Here is a 10,146-nt window from a genome sequence, read left to right as displayed (position 1 = left end):
TAAAATGGCGGACGATGGGAAACAACAAGCGCAGCCGCCCGAGGCGCCTTCTACCGATCACTCGCGCAGTTCAATTCGACATAGAGGAAGAAGATGGCGGCGCTCATCAGGCATGGTTCACTCGTCAATCCTTTTAAGTGTTCACCCACTATCCTTGCCGTGAACACGGTCAGTGTAGAACACTTTTTTTCACGTACACTTCTGAATCACTATCATCATTATATGATACTTCTGATTAGGAGTAAAGAAATTCAACTTACATAGTTCGCGCACTAACGAAAGTATCATCATTTTACAGACGAGCCTACGATACGATATAACTCGTTTCAAGAGTAAGAAACGTCCTCAGGTGCCGACTCGTACGATCAACGATGATAACAGATCTCTCGCTTCCAAAGGGTGAGTAATTTAATTAGAATACAGACTTGTAAGATCGAAATATTCGCGTTACGTCGCGCCGATGGCTAACTGGCAGAGGACACACCGTAGCCATATTGCCGTTTACTCCCTCTCTTTCAAGCACCGACCAATAAACTCCTGGATTTGACAGCTTCTCAGGGAAGACCAACGCGTTTCTAGCACCCTAGCTTCTCTCTAGTTCTTGTGCAACTCTTTTTGTAGTAGACTCATGTGAGTAGGGATGAAATTAATTTAACTATTTTTGATAATGCTTTTCCAAAATAATTTCATTGTCTTTTTGCGATTTAACTTTAGTATATTGATGGCATTTTCTTTTGCTGCATTTATGTTATTCCAACTGTCCAAATAGAAGAAAAGTTTAAATCTGAACAATACTGCTGAAAATTAAGAAATAGTTGGAAAGATTACAATCTTTCTTGCAATCATCCTTTTGTATAATAGTTACATATAAATTGACCTTGCTATATTTTCCGAATTTTTATATCCCAATTTTAACAAACAAAACGATTTTGATCGTTTTAAGAAAGATTTTAGTATAAAATAAGTGATCACGCGTATGCAACGATTCTTTCATATTTCCCTCAAATTTAAAAAATCGTTCAATATACGATAGCAATATACGATTACATTGAAAGTAATCCAAAAGTTATAGCAGGTTCATTAGCTTCTATGTAGTTTTTTTTAAATACATATGATGACAGACGTAATTAACCTGGTCTTGGAATTTTTATACTCTAGTTTAACCTTCATTTTAACGATTAGAAAAACGTTTTTATTACTGCTTGAAATATTATATTTTATATTATGAATATTATAAATAAGAAATTAATATGTTGAAAACTTTTATAAATCTTGTCTTACAAATGTAACATTAACTTGTATGAAATGTAAAATTTGAAACATATAAAATGTTAGATATGTATATTATATACATCATCTCGTAGAGTCAACGTAAATTTAAAGAAGTCTGAAGAATTGAATTATTAAGTTTGAATTACTAAATTGTGATGTTTCAAAATTTCGATACAAATTGCATTTTATTAAATATTACACTAAACAACACATTTACTTTTTTAGAATGTCACTTGATTGGAACTAAATGACACTTTGGCATTAAAGTAATTCAGATTTATAAGTACGTATCTATGTATATAAGCTGGATTTGTTTCCACTTTTACATGTGACGTAATAACTAATAGTATATCTTTTTGTACGCCAAGTTTTCAGACAATTACGAGAATTATAAACTTGTTGAAATAGTTTAAGACGCATCGCGTTTATAAAAGATATTTCGTTATTAAAAAATACATCAATTCTATGAAATGTATTCTCTGCCAAAAAGTAATCTGCTTGTATCTTTATTTGGTATAATTAGTCAAAAAAAAATTTTTTTTATGTCTATGGACATTTCAAAAGGATAGCAAGGTATCTAATTTTATTTTATAATTTCTGCAACGCATTCTTTTGAAAGGATGGTCAAGTTCTAGAAATCTATACTAAAAGTTACATGTTTAATTTAAAATCCGAATAGAGGAAAAATTACTTGAGAAATATCTTAATTAAATATTCATTAAAAATAATAAATATATATTTAAATGTAGCAAGGGATAGAATATTCGTGCAAAGAAAATGTGAAAAACGGTTCCTGGATATTTTAGTTCTTCGGCTGTGCTAGTTTTTATTGAGAACACCTGTTTCGAAGACCAAGTTTCTCCGTCCTTGTAATTAACATTGACAAACTATCGCCCGTCTCTCGCTACATAGATCAGAATTAATGCGTAACAAAAGAAAAATGAAACTGCGCTCCAGTTTACGAGAACAACTAATATTCTTCGAACTTTATTTTAATATCAATTAAAAACATGAAACATATGAAATACATGCTACTACTGGTTTGACGTGCACAAACCAATTTCAATCTGGTTATAAACTCGATGAATTTCTAAATACGATTAAGTAGTTATTAATCATATCATTTTGGTGAAGTGTACTTTTCACTAGAATATGAGAAAAATTTTCCTAGTCACGGGGTTTCCGTACGTTTCGTTTCGTTCCTGGCACATATTGGCCATAACTGTATCCTGAGAAAATACAACTGAGGGCACCACCGTACGGTAGTTGGACATCGATCTTGTCCCCTCCGCTCGAACGCTCCAATTGGCCACCTTTTCTAAGGGAAGCCTCCCTTGCTGCGCTTCATCCGGTAACCAGAGTCTTTTACACGGTACGAAAAGTTTGGCGCGAGTCGTGTCGGGATACATAATCTAGAAGAGACGATATTGATTTTCAACGAGCAAAATCAATGGCTATCAATGGTAAAGATAGTCTTTGGAAAACCTGTGTGCTACTCACAGGGGATATATCTCTGATATGTTTAACTCTCGTACACTATTGAAATAATTTCTATACTAGAGCTGATCATGTTAAATGAACTTGTGACGGAAAATTATAATATCTAAATTGATTGATTACAATTCTTAAGCAAATAATTATATATAATTAACATACTACCCTTGTATAGAAAATAAATAATCTCTTTTTAATATATTCTCATTTGTTTTGTTTTTATGGTCTGAATCCTGAATTTTATTATTTAATACTTCATTTAAATGGTAATTCAGGAATCATGAATATCATTCGTGATTTTTCATGATATATGCATGGACGATAATAGAATCATAATATTTGAATAGTATAAGGTTTAGTTTTAAAGCATAACCTTTCAATACATCTACGCTTTTACCGTTATGTACAAATCGTTTGAAGTTTCGTTTAATTATAATTGACGTGATTTGCAATCGATTCCAAAAGAAATTTACAATTTTACAGCGATTATAGCGATATGGAGATAAGTTAAAATTTATTAAATCATTAGTATTGAAATTATGATATTGAACGCTTTACTGAAATATATCTTATACGAAATAAGAAAGCTAGGTCACATCCGGTAAATCGATATTTTCAACATTTGATAGGACGGAGAAGTTAAAAAACAAAGGAACTTTTGAGATAATCTTTCAATTTTAATGGATATATTCAATACTTTTTTTATTAAATATAATTTTACTTTATTATTGTTTATAATTTATGTTAGTATCCGTATTAATTATCGATAAATAGAGATAATATAAATGAGAAAGATAATAAATATTATGTTAAATTTACTTTAAATGCAAGAATCATTTCAATTGTTTCAGATTTTTGAGATATCGAAAAGAATACAAACCATCGGATGATACATACGATAGGATAGATAAAATTTGCGAGGAACAGCAAATTTCCACAAAATGTGCAACAAAACTCGAGGATCCAGTGCAACGTTTCAATCTTTTCTTAGCATGCGAGCGAGAATTTCAACATCCGATAATGAATTCCGTATTATATAGCATCAAAACAGTTAGTAAGTTCCGCAGAAAATTTCTAAGTTTACGATCTATTATATTATATATAATAAACTTGAATAATTCGCACACTCGTTGTATTATTCAATGCTTCCGTTAGTTTTCGATAAAAGTAAGATTTAATGAAAAATTTTATTCATTTTTAAATGAGAAAATATTCTTGAGAAACTTTGAATTTTAAAGTATATGATATTTCAATTATTATTAAAAGCTTAAAACAAATTAAATAAGATTATTAATAAATTACTTAAAACGATCTAATATTTTTTCTATATCGTGTTTTATTTGTGAAATTATTTTTCGATTTTTACGAATAGGAATTATCATGTTTTATATAATTATAGGATGTATTATATATTCTAGGTGATTTGAAAAAATACTACACAAAACATGTCAGTAATATAACTCCATTAGATGCTATGCATTCTATGGAATTGCCAAAGAATTTGCATGTTAATTACGATTATGTTCGATTTCATCCTGGTAAGTGTCCTATTAAACATTTTTTGATTAAGTTAACAGTGTCAGCTGGTAGATATATCGATAACAGGATACGTAAAAAGAATTTATGAAATAGTATTTGAAGATCTATCTACATAGAAATTGTTTTATCACATTTCCTAACATTTTATATGTCTACCTGAAAAATAACTGCAATTATTTAGTAAATGAAGGGGTTACTAATTAATACCGTTTAAGTAGGGAAAACGACCTTGAATGACTGAGAAAAAATATTCTCGAGGAATTATAATAATACAGCCATTCTACGGGAAACATGCAGAACGTTGCTATAAGAAGCAATTACAGTTTCTAATTTCCTAATAATTGCTTTTAAATTGTACCATATATTATAGGCATTGCCAAGACAGTGACACAATTAAAGAAAAGTACATTTTTTAGGAAATCGATTTAAGATAGAAAAAAATTAATTATTCAGTTCTTGTTAAATAAAAAATATCACTCAATTTTCATACAGTTACAACTGTTCTCTTGATTAGTTTATCTTACATTGTTATCTAATACTCTTTCTTTGAAATTCATTACCCCCTCAAAGATAAGATCATTCAACGGATTGTCCAAGTTTTTAATTTATCTATGTACAGTACAGTTAGATGTCTTCTAGGATCGTGCGATTAGAAAATTGCGAATTCTGTATCTTATATAACATTCCAAATGAAATAATAATATTTCAGATACGGATACGTTGTTCAATGGAAAAACAGCATTCCCGCAGAGTTCCACTTTGGTAACTGGATTAAAGTATAAGAAAAAATATCCAGGGCATCAACAAGATGATCCATATTTGGAGCAAATGCTTAAAATTTAAGAACATTAATTAGATTGTACAAAAGATAAATAAATATAATATATTTATAAATATCCTGTGTAATTATTACTTTAAATATTTTTCAATTCGGTTTCTTCTTCCATCATTTGGCAAACTAACAATATCTTTATTTACAAAGGACATAATTATGTATTTACTTCTTTACTGTTATTTAAACTTTTAAATACTTCCCGTATTCAGTTCCCGATTTAATCAATAAAAATTGTTCGTTTATATCACAGACACGTTGAAAAAATATTTCTTATTGCATATCAACAGTATACCTTTTTTTAATCTATCTTCTCCTTTAAAATCGGAGAATACAATTTATGACAATAAAATGTAAAATTTCGTCTATGTGATTTTATTACATTTCATTTATTAATATGATTCCTTCTTTCTTTGTAACAAAATTATTTTTTGTTGTACGACAATCGGCAAAGTAGTAAAGGCGAGGAAGTAGTCTAACATCTTCCATTCTTTGGCCGCAAATAATCGAACCATCAAATTCACGTTGGCAACGTGCCTCCAAGACAACGGGCGACTGATTTATTCGTGCCTTAATAAGGATTCTTGTCTTACGTAGTACAATAGCAATAATTTTATGCAGGATTATGTCAGGAATCGCAAGTGCAACTGGCCTCTTAGAAGCACGCATTCGACCAACCTATCGGCCTAAACCAAAGGTATTTATCGAAGAAAATCGGCAATAAAAGAACGAATTACGCGACGATACAGTCGGAAAGAAGAGTATCCATTTGTTATTTTACTTTGATTTCATTAAATATTTTATCTCTCAATAACATAAACTTATATTTTATATAACTATAATTATTATTATAATCGAATATATTTAGTATTTAATAATTATTTTATTTTTAATTCCAAAAAGATGTTATAGTTATACTTTCATACATCAAAATAAACTTCTAGAGAAAATATAAAATTATAGTTGGATTTATATTGATGACAAGAAATATCAGTGCGATTATCTGATGATAAGATTAAGATACTACAGTAGTATTTCAAGCGTGCGCCTAAACTAATAGTAAATCACGATTATGTTGGGTTACCGTGAATGGATCGTAACTGTCTCAAGACCATAATATCACTTTGTTATGATTGCACTATAATTAGATAAATCTGTGATAATTAGATTGTGATCGTATCTGAATGAAAAGTTGCAACGCTGATTATACGTAAATAAATCATAACTATTTCCATCACAACCGACTACAATAAAATGATTTATAATTACCTTTTTGTGTTCATATGTACAATGTGTAATTAACAAAATATTTTCAGTTCAAACTTCTTCTGCATTACCTTTGCCGCATTTAAACGATGAATTCATCGCGCTACGTTGCAATATTACGTTTTGTATAGAATGATGATTAAATAATATAAATATTTTATTTATTATAGCACGTAGAATTGACAGGCTTCACCAAACCAGCGCCTTTTATTCTTAGACCTTTCTCTGGTCTTTTTAATCCTTATCCTTATGGATGTTCTATATTGTGTAATCACCCAGCAGATTGTGAAGCAAAAGAAGTTCTCAGACGTGCCAAAGATACATGGGTAAAATTTATATTTTTAACAAACATTCATTAAGGAAGCTATGTATTAAATATTAAATTTGTGATATTTTAAATAAGGTATCGAAAATGGAATGTAAGGTAATACAATTTTCCTTTCATATACTATAGGCAACGGAAGGGAAGGCTTTATTATTACCAGAAGAAATGGATATGATTAGAGCCAGTTTGGTAGCTACACGCAGTGCTACCGATGTAGGTGAGAATACTGGAAATGAAGTGACTAACGATGCTCCTACTGTCCCTGAGGAATTGTTTCGAAAATATACCGAGACTGACTCAAGACCTTTGACCCCCGCACCCACGCTCGCTAGCGGCCCTGCTTTGACAAATCGACCGATTCAGGAAGAACATCCGGTGACCTGCGATCTACGTGAACGTATTACGTTAATTTTAGATCTTAGAACCAACTCACGAAAGCAAATGGTTCGTAATTTACCCTATATCTATCGAAGATAGAGAAAGAGAGAGTTATATTAAATATTTATAATTTATCGTACTTCTTAAGTTTATCGAAAAATTTAATAAAATAATATTACAAATCTTTCCTAATGATAATGAATAAAATCAATTTTATTTATAGGAAAATGAAACACTCTCTTGGCACGCGTTGACTTTAGAACCACCGCCCACTTACCGAAAAAGTGAAATTTTTGTATCTAAACCCAGTTCAAGACGTACGATGCGTACACCGAATCCAGGGGATATTCCAGATACATTTACAAATATAGATGATGAATTGGTATTTACGATTAAATTAATTTCATATGAATTAAATTAATTCGACCATGACGTTAAAGGTATAACATTCTGTTGTTAACGAATAATTTATGTTAGAATTCCAGTGGACACATGGAAGAAGAAAAAGTTGAAAAGCCAACTAAAGAAGTTATAATAACTCGCAGAAGAGGAAGACGATTACGTAAAGGGAAATGCAGAAGAGGATCAGGCTATGGACAACAAACAGAAGTTCGTGATTTATTTGAACCAACTGATACTCAAATCTCGCATATAGGCGATGGATCTAGAAGAACGTCGTTAGTAATGATTCTTTATTATAATATTTTAATTCCTACTTTTTCATTGACACATTTCATTTATATTTTTCTTTTCTGATAGGATTCATACAAACAACGGGGATGTAGAGAATTTGGCAACCACCCCTAAGAAGACCTCTGCAACGAATAATATGCCTTCTATGATATTTCCTAGTTTTATTGATCCAAATATATTAAGGCATTTGTGCAGAGAATTAGACAGTGACAAAGTGGAAGCAGAGTTTTCAGTTAGGGTAAGATTCGCAAATCTTGTGAAAAATTATTTAATAATTCAGATAAATTTAAAATTTCTAATTTTAGAAAAGATTTTGTGAAATTAATATTAATTTTAGAGAAAAATCGCATTCGAAGAAGCTCTGCGGGTAAGAGGTGAACATTATTCGCACTCTAGACGATCTCAAATATTTTCAAACCCTGCACTAGTTGATACACCGCGCGTATTTTCCCGCCAAGCAGCTCGTTTTGAAATTCTCGGCAGTGAAAGTTTACACGGTAAACAATCGTTGAATTTTTAATAAATTGGGCTAATCTTAACACTATAAGGATCGATGACGCTACTGTGACGTCATGTGATTTTTAGTGATAATTCACATTTTGTAAATTCTTAACAGAATTTCCAGCCCTGATGAAAATTATTCTCAAAAGCAGTTATAGTGTTAATAAGCGCAAATAGATTTTGAACAAGTTGTTTTCATCACGTTACCACACAAAGTTGAAAGATTCCAATAGTACATTGAAATTAGTATCTTTCGTGTATTTTACTTTTTTATATAAATAAAAATATTCTTGCGCTATACAGATATTTCAAACAATTAAACTTTTGTAATTGTGCAAATAATGTTATATAATTTAAATAAAATGTTTGTAAATCTTTATCAGGGTTAACAATATTGGGATATCTAAATAAACACGTCTTTGTCACTTCGGGGAGAAAGTTGATTTTCAGAAGAGTTTTTAACAAATTCCAAGAAGATACGATGGGAAATACTAAATGCATTTCACCGAGCATTATTCTTGAAGCTCTTCAGGATATGATGGGAAAACCTATAACTCAAGAGCAAGAGGCATATTTCAATCTTACGATTGGCGAAATTAAGGAACCGTTAAATTTTAGAACTTGGTGCGGTTTGTGTGCTGCAGTCGAACGTTTACTATGCCCATTTCCTTCAAAAGAAATTGATCCACCTACGTGGCTCGAAAGGGTGGATTTTGAAAGCTTAGAACGAAGACTTAAATCCGCTAACGTGGATCACAGGCTGGCTCAGTTTTTAAGAGAGATTTGTAAACGATAATTCGTGGAATTATTATAGAACATTTGTGAACAATTAATTTTTTTAAATGAAAAAATGTATAAATGTAAAAATATTAAATAGTAAATTTATAACAAAATCGGTTTTATCAAATGACTCACATTTCAGAACAACTTAATAAGTTTTCTAATTATATAAAAATATAATTGAGATTACAGACAATTAGCTCTTACCATTTGATATATTAGGTCATCCCATAAGTTCGTTCCGTTTTTCGAGCGGTTATATATGTTAAGATTGTTTACATACCTTTCAGTTTCATGAGAAAATGTAATCCCCCTCTCGTTGTACAACTTCTCCCATTTTTCAAGTGCATTGGTCCCTTATCGCCGTATGTTTATAAATCGACACATGAAATGTATACACAAAAGTCGGCACGAAGTTATGGGATGACCTAATATAAGTCACAATTACATCACATAGTGATATAATTTATAATTGTGGTCTACTACATTATATGATATAATTATAGATTATACATATATCAAATAATAATTGCTTCATCACATGTATAAATTACAATAATAATAATTGCCAATTAATCACGTGGAGATTGTTGCATACAGGGACCCTAAATACATCCTTCCCTCACGCAAAAAAATTTCAAGCACAAAATTCTCATAGTGATTTTAGGTAATGATTGAATAATAAACGAATTATTGTCATTCATCGTAAAACGCCGTGAGATATCTCATTAGTTTGTCGATAATCATAATTAATTCTAAGTTATAAGAGTCGATACGCATGTAATTCCTGTAGCTACGTTAGTCCATAACTTTACGAGGAGTTTTACCCTGTGTCGATAAGAATGTAAACTATAAATAATATTGAAGCAAAATATACAAAATAAAATTTACATATTATACAATCGACTTTACATTGAATAATTTCAGTTAGATATTTTAAAATATTACGATAAAATACCTTAGTATCTAAACGATCCATGTTCATATTTATTAAATCAATATTAATATTTACAAAATAATAAAGGGACTGACAAAAAAGAAACAAATATGTAAACAAAATCATTGA

The 10,146-nt window shown here is 30.4% G+C and overlaps 2 protein-coding genes across 3 annotated transcripts; both read left to right on the top strand.

The window, feature by feature from the left end:
• Positions 1-26: 26 nt before the first annotated feature.
• Positions 27-5,201, top strand: LOC100645636. Its single transcript, XM_012311371.2, has 5 exons — positions 27-168; positions 299-399; positions 3,618-3,820; positions 4,185-4,304; positions 5,015-5,201. The coding sequence occupies exons 1-5, from the start codon at positions 94-96 to the stop codon at positions 5,146-5,148; spliced, it is 633 nt and encodes a 210-aa protein (XP_012166761.1). The 5' UTR covers positions 27-93; the 3' UTR covers positions 5,149-5,201.
• Positions 5,202-5,429: 228 nt separating this feature from the next.
• On the top strand, positions 5,430-9,193 carry LOC100651840. Of its 2 annotated transcripts, XM_048408584.1 has the most exons (8): positions 5,430-6,347; positions 6,574-6,729; positions 6,858-7,172; positions 7,330-7,488; positions 7,584-7,783; positions 7,866-8,037; positions 8,137-8,296; positions 8,684-9,193. In XM_048408584.1, exons 3-8 carry the CDS (start codon positions 6,894-6,896, stop codon positions 9,094-9,096), a joined length of 1,383 nt encoding a protein of 460 aa, XP_048264541.1. In that variant the 5' UTR covers positions 5,430-6,347; positions 6,574-6,729; positions 6,858-6,893; the 3' UTR covers positions 9,097-9,193. The 2 variants fall into 2 exon arrangements, with proteins under 2 accessions (XP_048264541.1, XP_012167046.2); XM_012311656.3 differs by lacking the exons at positions 5,430-6,347; positions 6,574-6,729 and having other exon boundaries at positions 6,855-7,172.
• Positions 9,194-10,146: the final 953 nt, after the last annotated feature.

The sequence above is a fragment of the Bombus terrestris genome, chromosome 9 (genome assembly GCF_910591885.1).
Source record: "Bombus terrestris chromosome 9, iyBomTerr1.2, whole genome shotgun sequence".
NCBI lineage: Eukaryota > Metazoa > Arthropoda > Insecta > Hymenoptera > Apidae > Bombus > Bombus terrestris.
This window is presented reverse-complemented; position numbering and strand designations above follow the sequence as displayed.

Bases quoted from the DNA above. Each gene is read 5' to 3' on its own strand.
- LOC100651840 (XM_048408584.1), top strand. From the start codon at position 6,894: ATGGATATGATTAGAGCCAGTTTGGTAGCTACACGCAGTGCTACCGAT. The intron at 7,173-7,329 runs GTTCGTAATTTA...TTTTATTTATAG, and splicing joins CCAACTCACGAAAGCAAATG to GAAAATGAAACACTCTCTTG. The intron at 7,784-7,865 runs GTTAGTAATGAT...CTTTTCTGATAG, and splicing joins GATGGATCTAGAAGAACGTC to GATTCATACAAACAACGGGG.
- LOC100645636 (XM_012311371.2), top strand. From the start codon at position 94: ATGGCGGCGCTCATCAGGCATGGTTCACTCGTCAATCCTTTTAAGTGT. The intron at 169-298 runs GTCAGTGTAGAA...ATCATTTTACAG, and splicing joins CTATCCTTGCCGTGAACACG to ACGAGCCTACGATACGATAT. The intron at 4,305-5,014 runs GTAAGTGTCCTA...ATAATATTTCAG, and splicing joins TTATGTTCGATTTCATCCTG to ATACGGATACGTTGTTCAAT.